Raw genomic sequence first — 23,134 nt, forward strand, 5'->3', positions numbered from 1 at the left:
CTTATAAGGGTGCCCATGCAATAACCAATGTACTCTGAGGGGTGGCCGAAAGCGGATAGACATCAACCTTAGGGTCAATCTACACTGATCTTACACTGAGCTTACTCACTGAATTAGAAAACATCTGCATTCACATCTGCAAAGATAAACATATTCATATTTGCATTATTTTAGAGAGTTCTCCCATTACTTGCAGTTTGCATCCTGGACAGCTGACTGTAGAGCAGCAAGTATTGAACGATTAAGGGAACGAATAGAAAAAAAATATATATTTTTGTTAATATAATTTCAGGTATATTTTATTACTTCAGCTCTAATGCAGTAAAACTGAATATGTGATTTCATAGAGAACTAAGTCAAGGCAAATTTATTTGTATAGCAGAATTCAGTACAAAGACAATGCAAAGTGCTTTACATGATTGAAATATAGGAAAATAAAACAGAATCAAAGCAAGTAGGAAAAAAAAAATAAAACATGCAGAAACAAAAAAGAACATTACATGTACAATCCTTTATTAGACTTTCCTTTTAATTTCTGTATAGAGGTCCTCAAGGTTTTGGACACTAAGTAAGTAAGTAACAACCACAACATCCATATTTCCCAAATAAAGACTAAATATACTTTCCTCCAACCTTTGCTAACAAATAGGCACATATTAAACATCCTTCCTAGTTATAAATTATAGTGGATATATATTTGAAGTTTGAGTTCTGCGGCAAACATCTTTTCCATTGTCATTACTTACCTACTTTTATCAATAATCATTATGCATAAAATTGATATTTACAAGCACTAATATCTACAAAAATTGTTTATTTACTAGGTTTAAAATAGTTATTTATCTATGATTAACTGAAGACTCCTAGATGACTTGCATTTTCTCTTTACCCCATATAAGAAAATCTAGTTCTGAAAAGAGCAGGAATTCTGTATTTATCATCTTTAATGTTAGTATATTGATGTGCATTATTAACCACAGTGTTTTTGTTGTCAAGTCATTGTTAATGTATGAAAAATTAAAATGTTTTGAATATTGAGAGTATTGCTGCTGCCACTGTCTTTATTATAGGGGGAAAAAATGGTAGGGGTGGCCAATGATTGGCTAAGGGTGGCCACCCCTGGCCCCCCATCTAGCTCCCCCCTGCAGATGTGTGCCAAAAATGTGCTCTTATAATTATCAAATGTTTGCTATGTGGCATTGATATGTGGCATTTAGGGTTTTTTTTTTGCAACTGAATTAGCTGTTATAACAGATTATTTATTTTTTAAGTCTTTAATCTACCCTGCTATCCAAGGATGAAATAATCATTTCTATACTGTCATGTATAATTTAAAAAAATAGTTCTAATTAAATATATTATAGAAATCAAAATTATAACTGTCAGAGTTTACAAAAATTTTACTTCAGTATTTCTTAAACCACAAAGATGAACACAGAGATCAATTTATTGTGAATTTGTTTCATTGTATAAGTATACCTATATGTCTAAATATTTACATTTTTAAATTTGACCCCCACTTAAACACAGGTGTCCTCAAGGATCTAAACTTAACCAGTCCTAAATTTATATTTTAAAATATATATGGATATATATTATTTATCAAGTTATTTGGTTTCCTTAAAAGAAGATGACTTTTATATAAACTATATAAACATTTTTTGGCTAAGTAGCAAATTTAACCTGATTTATTTTTTTTCAATACAGGTTTGTGTATCATGACAATTAAGGTTTATTGTCCTTTTGGAAGCCTGTATATGGTTTCAAATAAGAGAATCTGGTAGGCTAGACAAGAGAAAGACTGAGTGGCCACAAAGACAAGTGGAACTGAAAGTAGTGTATTATTTTTTTTAATAATTAAGATGTCAAACTAATGGTTTTATATTGAAGGTCTCATTTCTCTGCAACTTGCCAAGATATATGAACCACATACCACTGAGGGTCTGTCTTTAGTTTCCCTCTTTTATATTAGTTTGACACTGGATAAGGCAATTTAGTCATATATTTACATTTTCTTTTAAAAAAATCTTAATTTTTTTACATTCTTTAAAGTTTTACATTGTAAAATGTATTCAGATTGAAATATAATCATTTTTCCCACAGTGTGGAGGAGTGATAATAAAGTGATAATGACCAGAGGAATAGTTCAAACTGATCAATATAATTTCAAATTAATGTTACACACATGCCGATAATACCGGTAACTGGATGTATATTTTATACAAGGACTTCTGATTATAAATACAATGATAAATGTTTTGCGTTTATTCCACTTTTTTGTTACTTTCCATTTTCACTTTTTGTTTCTTTGTGAGTGTCTGTGGAGGGGTTGAGGCAAATGAGGCATGTTATTTTACTTTGCATGTCTGAATGGACAAAACCCTTTTGGGACATATCTAAGTGAATTATTTGGAGGTACATTTTTTCTTAGCACACTGTTGCTGAAAGATAATTAGATATTAATAACACTATTTTCATAGTACTACAAATAAATTACACATATAATTTTTATGGCTATAAATGGGAAAAGAATTTCTCCTGTAGTTTTCTATTTTTAATACAAAAGTCATTTCGAAACAAACTTTATGTTCTATGGAATATTAGCTTCTAAGGTTGATCATTTCCTCCGCATATTTCAGTTTTCCCCGGTGTTTTACTAAAAAGTGGATTTGAGAAATGTGATTGTTCTTTGTTTAGTAACTGAGAAAAGACACGCATCATTGTGTTTGTATGGCATTTAATAGCTTTATGACACAGTTTTGTTATTGAGGATCTGAAATTGATACATCACATAATGTTCAATTAAAATTCAGTGAAGTATGTCGTAACACAAATAAATTTAGACCTTATTTCACATGACAGACTGTTTATGAAGCCCAACAAAACATAACACAGAGTTCTCAAAAGTTGCAGCAGACAATCATTTAGCCAAGAATGAAAGGAAATACATTTGTTCCTGGGTATTATATGTAAACATAGAAGTTATCTCAACAAATGTACTTATTAACAAAACATAAAACATATCAAAAATAATTTACTTTTTGACAACTGGGTGAAATAAAAAGCACGTTTCTGTGTGTATATTTGTGGGACGGACAATAAAAACAACCTTTTCCATCACTTTCATTCACCAACCCTCAGCAGAGAGAGCTGATCTCACTTTTGCTGCAGCCCCACTTGCAGCAGGCGTTGGACAGACCCACCACCACATCCCGGCCTTTTCGGTCAGCTTTGCGAAGAGCCTCCAGTATCTCGTCGGTGATAAATGAGCGGGTGGTCCTGCTGAACGCTCCATCGGGGTTGGTTCTGGGCATGAAGCTGAGGTCTTTGCTTCTTTGAAGGAGGCTTTCGATTGCAAAGTCAGAGGTCAAGCCTTCTGAAGATTCATCCTGATGGGAGGTGAATGGGTCTTCTGAAACATCTGGTGGACGGAGCAACATGGCTTATTCATTATGTTTACTGTCTTTAAAGAAGCGACAGAGATGATATGATAGTAGGAGGACCTGGACTATGAAATGCACTTCTTGCTCTCTAGAAGTAACTGTCTATCAAATGGTTCAAAAAAGGAGATTATTCATTGATATGGAATTGACTCCAACTATACTATATAAAGTATACAACTATAGTTAAAGTCAAGTTACCCAGATATGAAAGAAGATGCAGACATCAGGAAATAGGGAAAAGCAAGAATTTGCCAGCTTCTCCAGTCTTACCTTGACTTCTAAGTGACCGTTTCCAGCGTGAACCTCCACAAGTGAAGATGACTGCTCGGATAAACTCTCGGCCACAGAGCTTTACTCCATATGTTGGATCCTCCATGGGCTGAGCACCAACCCCAGCCGCGAGCAGACATACAGCCATTACCACTGCTTTCCACATTGTACCTCAAATAAATAAATTGAGACAGAAAAAAAATATATTTTCCTTTTTTTTGTTACTTCTTGTGTCTCAGTTTGCTTGAGTTGTGGCTCTGCAGGTGATCCAGGTGTGGCTTATAAAGGAGTTTGTTGCCATGCATTTCAGAGGGGATGGCACTACGCATGCAGGCCTTCTCCAACAGAGGAAGAGATCTGAAATAGTGATATACAGGAAGACCTTTATGGAAACAAAAGGTGGACCAAAGGTGGCATAATCAACAAACCTGTGTGAAGTCTTTGTGATACAATTGTGTTTCAGCATGTGTTGTAAATTCATCACATTCACCATCCCTTAGTGTGATGCTGCATCAAATCTAACTAAATTTTACCTCATGAATATCATAGTTGTTATCAATTAAACCAATACCTTACTCATCAGAGGACATTCTGATATGAAAGAATGCAGAAATGCACCCTTTCATAGCAGGGATCCTTCTAGAGAGATTTTTTAAAAGGATGGCCAGTAGGTGTCCTTTAACAATCTATGGGTTCCGGTCAAAATTGTATCATATTAAACTTCATAAGGGGCTATATCAAGACATTAACCTTGGCATTGAAAGGTTGTAGTGTACCATAAAGGTCCTATGCTCTTCTAAAATGTGTTCTGCAAATGTAATAGTCTTGAGATATATTTCTTTCGGTAATAGAGGCAAATTTCTAACTCACTGGTTAACATACAGTTTAGTTCCTGAAGAAAATGCGTTAAATACATCATATTTCAATTCTTCACCAGATACTCCAACTTCCTGCCATAGTCCAAAAGCAAGTTAATGTATGTCTCTTTGTTGTCCTGTGATAGACTGGCGATCAGTTCAGGGCGTACCCACCTCTCAACTAGTAACCGGAGGAGATGGACAACAGCCACTTTCTTCCATGCATGGATAGAATGCATTGGTGTAAAAAGGGAATACATAAATACATGTCTAGATTACAGACATTACCTTCTAAACAACTGTTTATTCAACATCAGACTATCTGACTATAATTATCCATATGATATCTGATATTATTCTAACTTTGCCGTTTTTGGATTTTCATGGAACCCAATATTACTTTTTGAATGTTATGTTTTCAAATTAAAAATGACCTTTTAAGTTAGCCCTCTGCCAAAAGGTGAACAGGAAGGACAGAGAAAGGACGGCTGACATTTTCAGACTCAGATAACATTGAAGTCGTGCCATGAGTCAGAAAACTATAAAATACATTTTTTATCTATTCCTACACAGTCAAAGGTCAATCGTTTAGGAAATTACAATATAAATGGTGAGTTTTTAATTAATGAAAGAATAAGATACAAGCTAAATGGCATTTTGGCAGGGCATCCCCCCTGACACTCATTAACAGATCACCATGGCTCCTGAAGCGGTACTGTTAGAATATAATTGATTCATTAATGAGTCCATTTTAATGGCATTTTGAACACCCTACTAATTAGGTATCCTACACTGGAAGTATTATGCCTTTTTTTTTTATATATATATATATATATGTTGAGATATAATATGTTACAAAAAGAAATCAATTGCTTATGTTTTGTGTCGTATTTCCTTTTAAGTGTGCGTGACAAATTCTAATCTTCCTGAGCTTAAGTCAAGAAATCATAGCAGACTGTTTTTCTTCAAAAACTTAATTGTTGATTGAAGGACATTAAAAAATACAAACAAAAAGGAAATATCCAGTATTTCTCCTTTAAGGAAGCATAACAGTTATAAAGCATATGCCATTTTAAGCATGTTTAAATACTATTTTAAAGCTTTTATATTTTGAATTCATCATCATTCATTACATTAAAAATGTTTTCTAAACTTTAAATAATATAATTTCATAACAAAATAATTGATTGTTTAACGTGGTGAGAAAGTGAGATTTGTTCAATTGTTTGTTAAAATTAGACTTTGTTCAAAACAGAAACCTGGAGAAACAATACAGGAAGTGAGAATTGAAAAAACTAAATTCTAGACAAATACAACCAGTCAGTGTTAGATAAATGAAACCTGTTTGTGTTGTTTCTAATTCAGCGAGCTTACTCATTGAATTAGAAAACATTTGCATTCACATCTACAAAGATAAACATTACCATATTTGCATTATTTTAGAGTTCTCCCATTACTCTCAGTCTGCATCCTTGACAGCTGACTGTAGAGCAGGAAGTCTTGGTGAATGATTAAGGGAATCAATAAAAAAATAACTATTTTTGTTAATATAATTTCAGGCATATTACTTCAGCTCTCATACAGTTAAACTAAAGATAAGATTTCATAGAGAAGAACAATCCTTTATTAGACTTTCCTTTTAATTTAGCAGTGGCAGCTTATTTAGATTTCTGCATAGAGGTCCTCAAGGTTTTGGACACTAAGTAAGAGTCTCTCTTCCTGCGTACAGCTATGTGTGTGTGTGTGTGTGTGTGTATGTATGTATATATATATATATATATATATATATATATATATATATATATATATATATATATATATATATATATATATATATATATATAGCTGAATTTTGCCCAAATTTGGGGTTTTGCCATCAAGGATATCCATTTTACTCATGCATTTCTTTCTACTACATTGTTCCTTCCTATCTACTTTTCATTTTGTGTGCTAAAACATAAAAATAATATGACATTTTTAAAATAGAAAACTTCACACTATTTAATTATTCACGAAAGACTTTAATCTCACTTCTCATGAAATGACACTAATCATTGAAACTATCTCAAATAAAAGCTTTAAAAATATGTATGTAGATGTATTATTTTTATTTTGTTATTTATTTGAATCGATTCATCTGTCTTATTGGAACCTGCTCACTAAAAAAAAGATATCTTAATAATGATAATTTGGGCGTGGGGTGCTTTGTGAAATTTTATTCTTCTTTTTTTGCAGCTGCTGTGACTTTAACAACATTTGGTTGGCTTCAGCCAATCAGCGTGCAGAAGGGGGAGGAGAGGCAGCGGGTGGGTAGCAACAGTTGCCCTGGTGAGGACGAAGCGCCATAGCCACGGTAGCCCTGGCGACAAGAACCCAGCAACGAGAATCAACAACAACAACTGAATCCACCATAAAAATAAAAAGAAGATATTTCACTTTCGGGGGCAAACGTACGTGGAATCGGACGTGAAGTTCTAGGTAAATTAAAACATTTTTTTCCCTCTGGGGTTCAATCTGAATTGTGCGTTTGCCTTTTCCTTGTTGTTACAGAAGCCATAACGGGAGTCTCTTAGCGAGGTTAGCCTAAAGCTAGCCGTTGGCCGAGTAACGAGTTAACCGCGGCGGTTAGTGTGTACATCTCCCTCGAATGACACGGATTCTTGCTTGCCATGACGGCGCAGCTACAGATGCATAGTCAAGCGGGCCGTTGTTATGGCGATGTCAAATGCAAAAGGTACAAAATGGCGGTTGTTGTAGAGACCAGTTAGCCTGCTGCTCCAGTTACCCTGCTAGAAAGCTGTCACGACAGGATTTTGTTCCGTTTACAGCTTTGATATATCTTATCAAATAACCAGAAATAAAGCCTGTCTGTATATATTGCGGGGTATGTTGTCCACGAGGCGGTATGTTGAAACCTCATCATGTCACACAACATATTGGTTTAATAACGTGTACAGGCCAATAGGGAGATTAAATGAGAGTGGTATATAAATCTAATGACTGAATTCTGTTTATGCTGGCGCCTGGGCTCGGAAAGCGTTGGAATGAGATATGAGTGAAATTTGAGACAGCAGGTGGCAGACGTTTAACGTGTGAGGGGCGTGGCTAAGGAGGGCGTTATGCAGGTGTTTAGCTCGGAGGTCTTCAATAGGGGGTCCGTGACCCCTAGGGGGTCCACGGAGGTACTGCATGGGGGTCGGGGAAGTTTTGGTTGATAAGATTTTTTATTTTATTTTTATTACCCCCTTGCAATTTTTTTCCACTAATTGAAATGTCTTTAAAAACACATTAACATGAATTCAACACACTGTAGTAAACAGATAAATGGAGGCAGAAGATGTCTTTCAGTCATCAATGCACACATTCAGCGACACACAGGGGCTCTTTCAAGCTGGGCACCGTTTCATTCACAACACCTGTCCCATCAACCAGGATTCAGAAATACTTTCATTACATGATTCCATCTGTAATAGAGTGACTATAGGACCAGTTTAATATAACACAATTTCATACAATATATATAATTATGGGGTCCCCGCTCCATCTCGCCATCAGTTTGGGGGTCCTTGGCCTGGAAAATGTTGAAGACCCCTGATTTAGCTTATAGGAATGCACTGTATTCCTTTATTAACAGTTAATGACCAGACTCAAGTCGAACCAGGTTGCCTTTTAGATCTAAACCTTTAACCTGAAGATATTGCGTTTTTTATGGTTAGATAACCATAAACCCCATCTCAGACTCAGAGGCATCGTTCTGGAAAGATTGATCGACATTTAAGAGCAAAAGTAGTTTAAAATCCTACCTATATTTCGCCTATTGCTATATGAATATTCCTATTATGAATAATGGGTAAAATGATTAGTTTTGTCATTTCAACTACCTCTAACTATGGCTGCTCTAAGTATATTTTTTAAATACTGCATATAGGAGTATTATTTTTCCCCTCTTACAATAGTGACTACAGCATTATGGTGTGTATTCTGCAACATGTGGGCTATTTGTAAGGGTTTGTTTCTTTCTGCTGTCTTCATCTAAGACAGAGAATAATACAACTAACAGTAGAATTTACTAAGCTTTTAGAAATAGTCAAAAAGATATATTTTACCAATAAGATCTGATAGTTGTTAGTGATCAATGGTTCTCAGATGTTAAAGCTGCTGTGGGAATCATTTTCAATTTTTCTCTCTTCAATCTACACTGACTGTATGTTCTGGTAAATTCATGGTGTTATTTTTAAAGCTATTCTGACAGACAAAAAGCTCCAGACAATTTATATCATTGGTCATGAATATATATGTATTTTTAGATGCCTGTTAGATTGTGCTTTTTCTAGTGTGAACATAAAACAGGAATTAGATTTGCTTATGTGGGTTTTTATGGGCTGTTTCTATCCAAACAGGGTATAAAAAACAAAATTATAAATAAACTAAACCATGTACTTAACATGTACTAATTCTGGCAGTTTGTTTATACCTAATTTTACATATTGATGAAGTTCCTGTAAGTTAACTACACTTTCACGCCTGATCTTTATTTATCATAGTTGAAGTTGGGGCTTTACGTGGACTTTTCAGGAAGTTTAACGTCATCCTTTATATAATAGTTTCAATCTCTTTTGTGGTCATTGAACTTTGGTAAATGAATAAGCAAGCCAAAAGCCAACAAAGTCATACATGAACTGGAAGCTTAGTTTCACTATCCATGAAGAGTTTGGGTAAACCTTGCTCTGTAGGTTGGAGAAAAGTAAAGTTTTATATCAATGCTATTGTTTGTGTTTACTCCACTGCAACCCTTGGTAAATGCTGATAGATCAATGTTACTTGGCAATGTAAGGAGATGCAATAATCTTGATCACAGTCGATGGGATGCGGTGACAGAAATCGTGAAAGCAGGATGATTTGACAATAAGAGAATGTAGCAAGGTGTTTTCCCAGCTTATGTAACATGCAAAACTGAATGAAAGCCATTACATAGAGAGATCAGGTTACAGGTAATGATACACCAAACTGCTTATTCCCAACCTTGTTCCTCCCTCTCATTTGTTTAGTAGCTGCTCCTGGAACAGGTCAGCTACTGCAGTACTATCAGGCCTGTCTCATTCATTTGCGTTTTGTAAACAAATAAGAATGTAGAGCTAACCCTGATTCCCCAACATGTGAAAAAGTAGATAAATAATCCTACAGGTTAGATGGATATTGTAAAGGTATTATCATATTTGTGTTTTACTCAGCTTCACAGTTATTCTAAATGTAATAATTAACCAGCAACGGATATGTTTTTTGTTGCTTTGTTTTGCTTTAGGGTGATTGCCAGCATTTGAGATGGCCACCTCAGCCTATGTAGGGGAGCTGCAATCACCAGCCCAACTCCAGGGGGCTGCTGTGACCGTTACACCAGGTCAGCCTGATTCTGCCTCCAGCCCTGCAACTACTCCTCAGTTTCTGGCAGAGATTCAAACTACTGTGGCTACCCCCACTGTCGTCACGCCCACAGGCCAAACTGCTCCCACCGAACAGGCTTCCTCTGTTGCCTCTCAGAAGCCTGCAGCAGGGAGTCAAACCCAGAGCGCATCACAGACGCAGTACGTGACGGCAGAGATCCAGGGTTCCCCCACGCAGTCTGGAAACGCTCAAAGCACCCCTCAGTACATTGTTGTCACAGTCACAGGTGAAGCATTTAGCATTATTTACTAAAATGACCCCAATGTCATGGGATTGAGGTTAATACAGTCTGTGGACGTGAGCTGCTGTAGTTTAGTTGTTCATTTTGAAAGTGATGTTAACAATATAAAAGCAAATAATGACCTATTTTAGAATTAATTGAATTAATACATGGAATATTTAAATTTAAATATTTCAGTTTTTAAGTTATAGCTAGTCAAAATGCAGAATGATCAGTGCCTCTCACAGTAGTGTGTTTCATTATTTTGGTCCCGATTCTCAGTCACGCCTATCAGGTGATCAGCGTAACTTAAATATAAGACAATTTTATCCGCTCTGGAAGCTGTTGAAAGCCTATGAATGAGAGGGGTTAAAAAATTCTGTATTATTCTTTGTGTTGCTTTGAACATTTTTTTAATTTGGAATTTCCCCCTGAAACACGCAGCAACCAAAACTTAAATGTATATTGAGGTCCTTTTTATGCATTTCATTTGGTATTTGCTGCCCTTTGTATTTAAAAGACAGCAACTCCATCAGTCTTGGAGGTTTGGTTGATTTTACTCCTAAATATGGGTTCTAGGAAAGGTACACTGCTTTCTCTACTTTTAATCGGATGGAGACAACAGTTGAATCAGACAAGAGATAGTAAATATCTACATGACAGGAACACCTCATTCAGGCTGAACATTTCATTATCTGTGTTTCAGAGGGTTCTCTTCACTCAAGTGACAGCGTGTCAGATTCTAGCCCACCTCCAGCTGTTGTGCAGACAGGAGTTCCCACACAGGTTGTTCAGCAAGTGCAGACAGCCCAGCAGGTGAGATATTCTCAGATAGATCTTTTAGTAAGACATAATGAAAAATGCATGCGACAGACAAAGATTCTTGTTAAACTGGATTTTTGGTTTAATTTTTGTTTTGTGTTTTATGTGGATCTTTGTCTCCACAGAGGTCGGTGGTGCAGGCCACTTCTCAAATTGCCAAAACTGAGCCAGACACACAGCTCAGTGTCACCAATCTACAGCCTGTTCACATCACACAAGAAGTAAGTCAAAATAGCGCACCAAAGGTGTAGAAATGTGAGCACAAATAAACCAGACATAACAGCTTTAGCTCAGTTCTTAAGATATAGTGGAGTGCTAACAAATGTTGAATTTCCTCTTTATTTGGCTCAGTATTGGTCAGCTCATTGTCTCTGTGGAACTTTTAGCTTCCTGTTTCAGTGGAAGCCGTCTGGTTAGGCAGAGATAGAACAGTAGACGTGGTGCAGCTTCATCATCAAACAGGAGATCCTCAATATTTGCCCTGCTTGGTGGCTGGAGGCCAGACATGCAGCAGCGGGCTCTGGACTGTTCTTTACCAAGTAGGTTAGGGAAACACAAGGGAAAGGGCTGCGTTCAAACTGAGTGAACATAGCGTGTGAGTGCAAGAAACATGCAGTTTTCATTCAAATGGAAAGTAAGCAGAAGGAATTGAAATCCAAAAAGATGGAGTCGTTGGATTTATTTTACATTTTGTTTTGTGCTCCCCCTTTAGGTCCAGCAGCAGCTAGCTTCAGTGCCGGTGCAGCATGTTTATGCCAACCAAGTGCAGTATGTGGAGGGAGGAGACAGCAGCTACACCACTAGCACCATGTTAGCATCAATCTTTGTTTGATAAACATCCTAAAATGTCAAAAGAGGATTGCGCTCTCTAAAAACATTTTACTGACTCTTTCATTTTCTCCTGTTTAGTCGCTCCAGCAACTTCCCCTACACTGAGACGCCCCTGTACACCCAGAGCACAGCTGCCCAGTATTACGAAGGCCAGCCAACATCGGGCGCTCAGGCCTCATCCCCTGGCACAAGTTTGACAGTCGCCGTGACTGCAGGCACCACAGGGGGTGTGTCCATGTTTGTGGCCCAGCCCACTAGTGCGGCAGGGGGCGGGGCCACTGTAGTGACCGCCGGGGGTACGGCCAACGGGTCAGAGGAAGGGGCGGGCACCAATGGTAGCGCAGCAGGCAGCTATGTGATCCAGGGTGGTTACATGCTGGGCAGTGGCAGCAACAGCAGCAGCAGCAATGGAGGGGCGGCTGGGAACAGCCAGAACTACTCACACAGCGCCCGCGCCTCCCCAGCCACTGTGAGTATTACAGAGGGCGAGGAGAGTAGCGTGCCGTCGGCAGACAAGAAGGTATGCAGAGGCGCCAAGCGCAGGAGTTTCTACTCGTTCCGTTCCCATCCACACAACCCTTCGATGGCGCACACCAATCGATGATGATGTCATAGTGGAGTTATGTCAATGAGAACAATCTGATCACAAATGTGGAAAACTTTCCTCCTCAAAGAAAAACTAAACCATGACCTCATCATTGTCATGTCATTGCAGTGCATGCGATGAGGGGCATTTATAAAGTGCTTGAAATGCCCCAACTCGATACAGCTCATCCCAAATTCATCATACTGATTCCCATATGAAAGGAATATGAACTAAAACATGTTTGGCCGACATCCCATCAGTATTTCAGGTCATTGATTCATTGCATACCAAAGTTGTATGCCACGGCACGCAAACAGATGTATTTGTGTTTTCATTCCTGAATGGATGACCGAGCTGTCAATGTGAATGGATTTATTGTGTCACGATCTAATTATTAAAAAAAATATATAATCTGCATGTATTATTTCTATTTATCATAAAGTAAATAAAAGCTGTATGTTTCTTGCTGGTATTGACTGGTTTTTCTAATCGCACCAGCTGTTTTTCCTTTTCTCTTTTCTCTTTTTTTGCATGTGTGTCAGGTACAGTGGTTACTGGACAACTATGAGACGGCTGAAGGAGTAAGTCTGCCTCGGTCCACTCTGTACTGCCACTACCTGCTGCACTGCCAGGAGCAGAAACTCGAACCAGTCAACGCCGCTTCTTTTGGGAAACTCATTCGTTCTGTGTTCATGGGGCTACGCACACGTCGCCTGGGCACCCGGTAAGACAGCCAAGAACCCAGACTCTGCTATGGAGAGGATGCACTGCGAAACATCAGTATATATTAGGGATGGACCGGTTTTTGAAAACCGTCCGAACCGTTCGGTTCGACTGTCTCGGTTCGATTCGCGTGTGTTTCGTTCGGTTCATGCACGACCAAAGCCAACCACCAGTAGTAAACAAGAAGAAGAAGAAGCGAAGCAGCATAGCCAAGTGTAGCAGAAAAAAAATCAGTTGTTGTGGAGAATTGTGTGGGTATGGCGAGTGGGAAAGAACAGGAGTTGGAAGACGCGCCAGCAGCACTTTATAGGTCTGCTGTATGGGACCACTTTGCATTTAGAGTGACCTACGATGAAGGCGGAAAGAAAGCTGTGGATAAAAGTGCAACCGTGTGCAAGCATTGCGCAACACGTTTTGTTTATGCTAACAGCAACATGACCAACATGTCATGCTAATCCCGAAATCCCACATACTCCGTCAGCACTCCACTGCGCACCGCCCCGCTGCGCTCCAGACCGCCTGCACAAAGCAAAGCATACAGCCTCTGCTGTGGCTCCCGTCCGCTCCGCTCTGAGTTCCTTGTGGATCGTAGAGGGCATGTGCGAGATGATTAAATCAAAGCAGCAAAACCTGCGGAAATGATCCATGGTTTCTGCAAATCATAAAAAATAATTACAATTCATTAATTTTTTTGGATTTTTTCATTAATTTCATAAAAAAATTTTCATTAATTTTTATTATTTTTTATTATTTTTTTTATTTTTCGGTCTAACAACAAACCTATACCGAACCGAAAACCGTGACCACGAAACCGTGAACCGAACCGAACCGTGGATTTTGTGAACCGTTCCACCCCTAGTATATATAGAGCTTATTTTTCTGTATAGGCTTTATAGGTGTTTTTAAAAACTTTAGAGAACAAACAGCTCGATGTTGACTCAGAAATACACAGGATCAGGGCTAATATGTAATATGTTAAAGCTACAGTGTGTAATTTTTAGCGACATCTAACGTTCAGACTGCAGACCGCAGCAACATGAACATCTCCCCCCCACCGCTTCTCCCCCCCAACAGTACGGCGAGCGTTACGGGACAAAATGTCTTCCACGACGTCCGCATCACCTACCTTCTCAAGTGATGAGGTTTGTTTACATAGATAATTTTAATACTGCCATCTATTTTTCAGTACCGTCTCAGTTCATCTCTCTCAACTTGCCGTAGTTACTTTCGAGCGTAATGGGCGATCTCGCAATCGCTAGTTTGTTGGCTCTGCGCTGCCATAGCGCAAAGATGTCTGCCTCCATGGCTGCGAGACCCGCTCCTATGTAATTATAAACAACGAATTCTAAGGCAACGCAAATATTAAGGTTAAGAGGCTGAGCTCGTAGATGATGATAAATCACATAGTTATGTATAATATATTACATTTCTGACTGTATATCCCTGTAATTATTACACACTGTAGCTTTAAAGCAGAATGAGGTTAATAATCATTGTAAAAATCTCATTAAGCACAGTTCAATGTGCTATCTAAAAAGAAAAGATTATTACTGCAACTGTACAGACATGTCTGTCTACAGTCTTCAGGAGCACCATGATGGTAGATCTGCAGATCCGCTCAAGGAATAGATCAACTGAGTAATTCCCCAAATCTGGCCATCATTTAATAGAGGAAAAAATATTACATTTATTTAAAAGCTATTTAAAGGTTCACTTGGAGTTTAGCAAACACACAAAAGGGCTCTGTTCAGATGAGACCTAAGGTGAACTCTGTGGCCTACTTGCGTAACGCCATGCATGGCCTCAAATTGCCAATCATCCTGACCACACTGTGGCGGCAGCCTTAAGCAAAGGGGATGTTTATCTTCAATGGGGAAGATGGCCACACTTAATGGGGAGAACGAAGGAGCTAAATGCAGCTCTGTCCTGAAGGAAAGACTGTTAGAGGCTGTTAAATATTTGAAACCTTGGTGTTAGTACTCCTACCAGAACAAAATCCCTAAACATAGCCAGGGATGGGAGGACAAAGTTTAGAGAGAAGCGTGTCTAACCCAGCTGAGTCAAGCTCTGAATTCGATAACTCAACCTGATTAAATTGATAAAATTAGAGCTTTTAAGCCAAAATATTCATCTCTAGATGTTTTTTAAGGTATTGATCATCACACCCCTTCTCTCAACTTTGTCAAGATGAACTTGGTAATGAATGAAGGTAGAGTTTGATAAATGAGAGCAGACTAACACATTTTGCTCCTGTTAGGGGTAATTCCAAATACCATTATTATGGACTGAGAATCAAGGCAGGGTCATCTCTCCTGCGCCTGATGGAAGACCAACAACATTTGGCCATGAGGCAGCAGCCATTCTCTCAGAAACAAAGGTAAGAACATGCATCCTGTTTATCTTTACACTAATGTGATGATGGTTTATTTCAGTCTCTGCCTTTGTTCCTGGCAGGTTGAAGCCTGTGCACAAAGTGGAAGGGATGACCAATGGGACAGCAGCAGGAGCAGGCCAGCAGCAACAGCAGCAGCAGGGATCAGGGCATGTGGACATCAGCACCCAGGTTCAGCAGTACCAGCAGTTCCTGGGTGGGTTCGGTGATGGTTTATGCTACGATGACAGTTATCAGACAATTCCAACGGGTAAACATGGATCCAAATCTGTAAAATCCTGTGCTGGGTCACAGAGTTTATGAGTAGTGTTTTTAAGGCTTGTCTAGATTTTAGGACTTGAAGATGAATTCCACAATCCCCTTCCATTCCACTGTACCTCCATCAACGTTATTTAAAATGCATTTGATGTGATTTGTCTCTGTGGTGGTATCCTGTCTCCAGATGCTTCCCGAGCTCTGCCAGAGTTTCCAGACATCGACCTCCATGGAAAGTCTCTCCCAGAGGGAATTGAACTGGACCACATAAAAAGCTTTCAGCTGCTTTACAGGGAACACTGTGAGGTAACAAAGCTCCTACACCAAATATTTATGAGGCTGGCTTCTCCATGTTGTTTCTTAATGTGATAGTTTAGTTTTTCTACGCCTTTTATTCTTATCCTTATATTGTATAAAAATAAATGTAGTCCTTCTTTGTTGAGATGAAGATGATGTAAAAGAAGCTTAGTAGTGGAATTTTTTCTTCGATTACTCATTTTTTTCTTTTTAAGTACAACTTTCTGGATTCTAGTTTGCTGTTAACCAAATATGGGATCACCTTTAAAGAGTCTGTATGTCTTTTCTCAGGCCATACTGGATGTGATGGTCAATCTGCAGTTTACACTGGTAGAGACTCTGTGGAAAACCTTCTGGAGGTTCAGCCAAAGTCAAGCTGGAGATGCCCCAATGGCTGTGTAAGAGCGAGGACATTATTTCTGATATTGTAGTGGTACCTTTTCCATTCAAACTCGGCTCTCTCACAGGCATGATGAGTCAGAGAAGCGCCTCCCGAAATCCTGCCTGGTGTTGCTGTGTAAGTACGAACCAGTGCTGCGCTGGAGTCGTGACTGTGACAACAGCCTTTACCAGAGCCTGGTGGAGATCCTTATCCCTGACGTCCTCAGACCCATCCCCAGTAAGATTCTGCATTACATAACCACACATAGAGTTACAGATACTGGAAAGTGTACTTTAATATACATGGATCCAAGTTGTTCTGCAAAGATCAGCGTTAGCTTGAAAGCTAATTTTCGCTGCTAGTTTTTTTACACTTTTTTCTGTTTCTAAAGTTTTTGCCTGATTTTCTACAGACGTTTATAGGATGTTTTCCTTTATAGTGTTTCCATGTACTAATCTTTATTTAGCTGCTGAATTAAAAACTTAATAACCATGTTTGCTGCCTACAGGTGCCTTAACTCAAGCCATTCGTAACTTTGCCAAGAGCCTTGAGAGCTGGCTGACTAATGCCATGATGAACATCCCTGAGGAAATGGTCCGCATCAAGGTACCGTTCTCCAATATGGCCTTAAAGCTTGCAAAAAAATAAAAAATCCAGCTGCTTTAATGCCTGGATGGACCGTTATAATATTATTTAGAGCTATAAAAACATTTTCTTCAACCAAATAATTTATGAAAAGTATGAATTAGAGTAAAGATATCATTAAAAGGTTTTTAGTTTGCTTATTTTAGGCACACCTAAAAAGATGCTTTACCAAGATTAAGTACTGATAAAGGTTGTTTGTAGGTTTTATGTCTGATCAGTCCTTTCTGACCCTTCCTTATTCTTAGGTGACATCAGCCAATGCTTTTGCCCAGACGCTGCGCCGCTACACCAGTCTAAACCATCTTGCCCAGGCAGCCCGGGCTGTCCTCCAGAACACAGCTCAGATAAACCAGATGCTCTCTGACCTCAACCGAGTCGACTTTGCAAACGTCCAGGTCGGTTCAGGCTCCACATTTGCCGCCCTGACAGCATCCCACTAGCATGTCTGCAGCCTCCTTTTTGGGGCTTGAGTCTTTGTTTTAGTTCTGTGCAGAGAGCATTTATTTTTGCTGTAGCTTGTGGTTTTGATGAGGTGTGAAGTGAAGCCAGGAAGCCCCTTCTCCATTTCTCAGAAATGATTCTGCAGGTGTTTTACACAGATATGAGGCAGATTTATAACCTGAATTGAAGTTTAGGTTGCATGCCTTTGCACACATATTTCCCTCTTGTTGCCAAAGGAATAATTCAGGAGTTTTAAAGTGAGGTTCTGTTGGAAGATAGATAATATCTTACCTGCAGTAACTGAATCCCTTGATATTTTCAATTTGTAACAATACAGGTTAGTTGTTCCTGATAGATTATTTACACAATAATTAGGGGTAGGGAGCAGTGCACTACCACTTGTTTGTCTTTTTGAAATGTATTCTGAGATTAGAGCATGTAAAATATTACTGGTAAAAGAACCAATCTGAAATAAAAGTCGGTTGGTGTGAGGTCAAACAACTATACTACCTGTGTTGATTGGTGCTTTGGTAAACTTTGATTGTTTTTGCTCTGATATCAGAGAGGTTTTTCTGTCAGGAAATACTCGACACGTTATGTTCTGAGAAAGCGTTTCACACAGGAAGATCGCCTCTATTTCCTGTTTAAATAACCAGCAGCGTCTTTATACAAACACTAGGAAGGCTTAAAGGTTGATTAAAACATGTTTACATCACCTTCTTTCATACTTAAAATGTTTCTTTAAGATGGTAAAAATGTGCGTTAGTCTCAACACCAACACCAATCAGACTTAGCATTAGCTTTTAGGCCTAGCGTTACCTACTTTTACTTACAGTTCACCTTAGAGTTGTATCTATCTCTTTAATGCTCTGTAGGAGCAGGCCTCATGGGTGTGTAGATGTGAAGACCGTGTCGTCCAGCGGCTGGAGCAGGACTTCAAGCTGACCTTGCAGCAGCAGAACTCATTGGAGCAGTGGGCCGTGTGGCTTGATGGGGTGGTCTCCCAGGTCCTGAAACCCTATCAGCACAGTCCAGCCTTTCCAAAGGCTGCAAAACTCTTCCTACTAAAGTGGTCATTTTACAGGTATGATAGCAGACAGCAGAGAGTAGGGCTCTGTTATTTTACAAGTTACACATTTCAGTCAGAATGTGAGTTCTTGTTTTAAATAAATACTTATCATAGGTGCTGTGGCTGGTATGAAATTGAAAAGCTGCTTGAAGCTGAAATAAAAAAAAAGATAAATGTCAGGAGCTTATTTCAATTTTTCTCCAAAACTGAAAGGCAACAGCTTTTCCTCCTGGTGGTAAAACAGTCAGATAATTATTTTTATGAATAGATCCAGTGAGAATAACAGTATCTCTGACATTATTGCTGCAAAATTAGTCATTTTGCTGAGACTTAAGCAAATATATTGAATAAACTTCAGCTAAATTGAACTTGTTTTACAGTTCAGTTTCTCAGAGTAACATAAGCTAATCTTAGCTGATTATTCTTTTTCTTAACAGACATGCTAATATATGCAATAAAAGAGTTATACCATTCCAAACAGATTATTTTCTATGCCTTTTAAGCGAGGGAAGATCAGAGCAACTTTCTAATGGTCAGTTGAACAGCCGTGTGCATTCAGTGATGTGGGCGTGACCCAATCTCATTATGCTCTGCTGCATGCAGATAGATTAAAAAACAACAACTACTGTTAATTTCTTTAGTTCTGCTTTAAAGAGCTTTAAACAAAAAAAACGTATAACGCATCAATTGCACCTCAATATCTTTTCTGTGGTATCATAATTGCAAAAAGAGCTTTAATATTTGGTAGGATATCATATATTTTTAGGTCAATTCTGTGTTCCAGTGATGTATTATGCCTGATCATTGTGCTTTCAATGCCTTCGTTTCCAAAACTGGATGTGCATTTTAGGTGCTGACACACTAAAGCTAGACTGATCTGACTGAGTGTTGGGAACTGTGTGATGAAGGAAAGTAAAGAAAAGAGAAAAATGTGGGTTAAAATCAAATCACTATCAATGTAAATGCAATATTCCACAATAGTATCCCAATGAGACATTTTCCTGATGTCATGCAGCCCCATTTTTAACCAGAAAAGCTTTTTGGGGAAAGATATATGCTTCTTCTAGGCTGTAACTTTTTAAAATGTTTATATAGGATTAAAGCCTTAACTCCTCTTCCTTAAATATCTAAATTCAGTTTCAGCAAACACATTTGGCAAGGTGGATTAAAGTCAGTGGATTTTCTCTTGAAGTGAAGTTTTGAAGTTTTTTAGTAATCTAAATTGGACAGTACATGAAGTAAACATTTCAAGAAGATTTCAATCCTCTATCTGGCTCTTTAACCATTTAAAGTTTAGATTAAAAGATGGTTCTATAAATGGCTCCCAGCCCAGTTGCTGTTATGTAACTACCCGTTTCACTTCTTGTGGTAAGAACTGAGAAAGCTCATGTTTAGATGATGAATTGAGGATATAGAAAATGAGGAATTGCAAAAGGGGTGTGTCACAGTTTAACGTACAGAGAGGTGCTACATCCTGTTTGTGGTAACAGAAAGGAGATCTGCATTGTGGCTAATTGTATTTTCTCTCCCCATTCCTGCCCTCCAGTTCCATGGTCATCAGGGATCTGACCCTGCGAAGTGCGGCCAGTTTTGGCTCCTTTCACTTGATCCGTCTGCTGTACGATGAGTACATGTACTACCTTATAGAGCACAGAGTGGCCCAGGCTAAAGGAGAAACCCCCATTGCTGTTATGGGAGAGGTACTGATCCACAGAATGAATCATTTTAGAGTAAATCAGGTCTGAATACGAATGAGATAAAGAAGATTGTGGACTAATATCTGTAAATTCAATTTTGCAATTTTCTAAAAATAACAAGTTCATTAATGTAATAATTTATCCATCTATATATACATGATTTTTTAACCAAGACATTCATTCTTCTCTCAGTTTATCTTAAATTTTTCCATACTTACATGCATGCTTCTATGGATTCATTAATGAATGAATCATTCTGTTAATTTAATCTATTGTCCACAAGTCATGCATTTTTTGTATTCATAACTTACTTATTGGCTTAAAAATGTTGCTTGAGCTCAAATACCAAAAAGTATTTAATCTTGACACGATAATGTGTAGGAACTATGATGCATGATCTGACAAAAACAATGAATGCCAAAATAGAGGCCATATTTGCTGACTCGTTCCTGTCCTGCTCTCAGTTTGCCAGTTTAGGTCGCGGTTTGAACCAGATGGATCCTGACAAAGGTCTGCATTCGATCTCCCACATTCCCACCAGTAACACCTTTCAAACATCAATAGTTTCTCATTAACATTTGTCATCCACAGAAGAAGACGAGGAAGAAGATGACGAGAGTGAGGAAGAAGGCCAGGAGCTGTCTCTTCCTCCTGATGGGGCGGTTCTTGGAGAGGAGTCTCTGGAACCTCCTGCCAAGTTAGCCAGAACGGATCAGCGAGTCCTCTTCACCACGGGCTCCGCTGACAACTAACCTGCTCCTGTTTGTCACATCCACAGATGTACAAAACCCTCCACTAATTTATACGTTTGATAGCTGTATGTATGTAGATCCAGTCAATGAACACTGTCGCTGCAAACTGTTTTAAGTGGGTGCAATGCTATCCAAACTCTTTTTAACTGCTGCTGCCTGGATGGCAAAACCACTTGTAGAGTTACACGACATTCACAGCTGCAACAGGATGTGTGGCTTTAAAAACCATAATCCTGATGCACAGAGAATCACAGAATAACTTTTGTGTGAATCTGTAAAAAAAAAAAATAATAAGAACCTAAAACTAGGCATGTTTTATTTAAATCACATCAACCTGTTGCCTAGTTAAAACCCCTGCTCTCCCCTCCAACCTGAACCCATCACTGCCATACGTAGGTGGTCTTTAAATGCTGCAATCTTTGTGTGTAGAGGAGAGCAGCAGAGTTCAAACAGTGGGCGCTAAATGTGGTTGTTACTTATCTGTGAAGAGCTACGATATTAAAAAAAACTGATCTGAGAGCTGTAAAAAAAAACAAAGCAGAACAAAAACAGCAGGTTGGGGTGGCTTTGTTTAGTGTGCTTTTGTTTTCTGTCAGCACCATTAAGCTGTTGTTTCTGAAAGCTGACCCGTTTATTTTTTCCCTTGGTTGTGTGTGATTGTAAGTAATGGGAAGTGTTTCTGTAGATATTTTCTTACACATTTGGGAGGATTTGATTCTATCAGCCTGTAAAGAAAACATACATGTGTTTATTGGGTGCCTCCTTTCAGCTGCTACACACTTGTAAAGTCAGAAGCTACAGCTGTTTTATAGGGACTCCTACTATAGTTTCACAACAGGTGTACTGTATGCGTGACATTTTGTTCAAAGTGCTTTAATCCTGCCTAATAAGTTCCTCTGTGGCCTCATTTCCTTTGAGATGTTATTTTCTTGCCTTGTTCATTAGTTTTCCTCATTTTTGTGCCAAACCTTTTTCTTTCTTTGTGGCTACTTTTTTTTTCCTTTTTTTTTTATTTTTCTGGGTTTGTTTTTAGGAGGACTGTGCCTGAGTAAGAACATTGAAATATCCTACTGTATATTTATCCACTATCTCTGAATTCTGTTGTCACTAAGTGAACCTCTCGTGCCGTGTGTGGTGCTGTGTTGTCTCACATTGTAAGCAGCATTTTTGTGTGCTTTATTGATTTGTGATTGTATGTTGAGTTATCAAACCCTCGATTATATCTGATGACTTTACCACAGACAGGCTCTCTTTGCACATATTGACTGTTGTCTTTAAAAAAGTGATACAAAGCTAGTTTTTTTTGTTTTCACCTTCATCCTTGAAGTCTTAAGTGTATTTCTAGTGGTGAGATGTAGGCATCAGATCGCATGTTAATATTTCAGATCGCTCAGTTCAGAGACTTTGGAGGTGAGAAGTCTGAAAGCTTTTCTTCTTTTCCTGCACGGCCTGCACCGCCGTGTCTCATCTCACTGCATTTCAGCCATCCTGCCATTGGCTTTGTTTTGCTTCAACCCTCCATATTCTTAAACACTGTTCATCAGAATTGGTTGACGTAAACATTTCATCTATTTTTTTTTCTGGAATATTTTAGTGCTCTGTCTTTAAATGGCTGCAGTGCACAGGGATTGACAGCTTTCAAACCAGCACATTAGCTTTTAAAATGGAATCTAATGCTACTACAGCTGAGAACATATCACTCCAGGCTTTCTATGATCGACACCATTCAGAGTGGTTCAACCAGTGAAACTGTTTAGTCATTTTTATAGTGCGTTGTTTCTTATGTACAAAACAAATTGAAGTTAATAAAATAAGATGTTCGGTGGCAGTGTTTTTTGAATTTGGTCCGCTATAAGTATGACTGTGCCTTTGGAGGTGGTAGAATGCAAATCAGATGTTTCTAATTTTAAAGATATAAATTAAAGGACTTTTTAAAATGAAACCTGCTTCTTTTGGAGATTTATTTTCTCAAAGTTAAACAGATTGAACTTATTTGAGTCAGCTTTTATA

The 23,134-nt window shown here is 38.4% G+C and overlaps 2 protein-coding genes across 4 annotated transcripts; one reads left to right on the forward strand and one right to left on the reverse strand.

Annotated features, from left to right (window-relative positions):
* Positions 1 to 2,720: 2,720 nt before the first annotated feature.
* rln3a (relaxin 3a) lies at positions 2,721 to 3,957 on the reverse strand. The gene is made up of 2 exons (XM_038276696.1): positions 3,714 to 3,957; positions 2,721 to 3,421 (listed from the first exon to the last, which is right to left on the reverse strand). Exons 1-2 carry the CDS (start codon positions 3,877 to 3,879, stop codon positions 3,138 to 3,140), a joined length of 450 nt encoding a protein of 149 aa, XP_038132624.1. The 5' UTR covers positions 3,880 to 3,957; the 3' UTR covers positions 2,721 to 3,137.
* Positions 3,958 to 6,873: 2,916 nt separating this feature from the next.
* Positions 6,874 to 23,066, forward strand: rfx1a (regulatory factor X, 1a (influences HLA class II expression)). 3 transcript variants are annotated; one of them, XM_038276642.1, is made up of 18 exons: positions 6,874 to 7,048; positions 9,873 to 10,238; positions 10,939 to 11,048; positions 11,180 to 11,275; positions 11,767 to 11,864; positions 11,964 to 12,405; positions 13,014 to 13,195; positions 15,452 to 15,571; positions 15,649 to 15,836; positions 16,029 to 16,147; positions 16,430 to 16,536; positions 16,606 to 16,757; positions 17,029 to 17,126; positions 17,411 to 17,560; positions 18,482 to 18,690; positions 20,222 to 20,375; positions 20,837 to 20,882; positions 20,964 to 23,066. In XM_038276642.1, the coding sequence occupies exons 2-18, from the start codon at positions 9,893 to 9,895 to the stop codon at positions 21,122 to 21,124; spliced, it is 2,778 nt and encodes a 925-aa protein (XP_038132570.1). In that variant the 5' UTR covers positions 6,874 to 7,048; positions 9,873 to 9,892; the 3' UTR covers positions 21,125 to 23,066. The 3 variants fall into 3 exon arrangements, with proteins under 3 accessions (XP_038132570.1, XP_038132571.1, XP_038132572.1); XM_038276643.1 differs by having other exon boundaries at positions 6,875 to 7,048; positions 15,649 to 15,782; XM_038276644.1 differs by having other exon boundaries at positions 6,876 to 7,048; positions 11,964 to 12,354; positions 15,649 to 15,782.
* Positions 23,067 to 23,134: the final 68 nt, after the last annotated feature.

This window comes from Cyprinodon tularosa, unplaced genomic scaffold (genome assembly GCF_016077235.1).
Source record: "Cyprinodon tularosa strain WSP-4 unplaced genomic scaffold, ASM1607723v1 ctg126, whole genome shotgun sequence".
Taxonomy (NCBI): domain Eukaryota; kingdom Metazoa; phylum Chordata; class Actinopteri; order Cyprinodontiformes; family Cyprinodontidae; genus Cyprinodon; species Cyprinodon tularosa.

Excerpts from the sequence above, each read along its gene's own strand:
- rfx1a (XM_038276642.1), top strand. The coding sequence starts at position 9,893 with ATGGCCACCTCAGCCTATGTAGGGGAGCTGCAATCACCAGCCCAACTC. Across the intron at positions 13,196-15,451 it reads ACACGTCGCCTGGGCACCCG|GGGTAATTCCAAATACCATT; the intron begins GTAAGACAGCCA and ends TGCTCCTGTTAG. Across the intron at positions 17,127-17,410 it reads AGGAAATGGTCCGCATCAAG|GTGACATCAGCCAATGCTTT; the intron begins GTACCGTTCTCC and ends CCTTATTCTTAG.
- rln3a (XM_038276696.1), bottom strand. The coding sequence starts at position 3,879 with ATGTGGAAAGCAGTGGTAATGGCTGTATGTCTGCTCGCGGCTGGGGTT. Across the intron at positions 3,422-3,713 it reads ACGGTCACTTAGAAGTCAAG|ATGTTTCAGAAGACCCATTC; the intron begins GTAAGACTGGAG and ends TCCGTCCACCAG.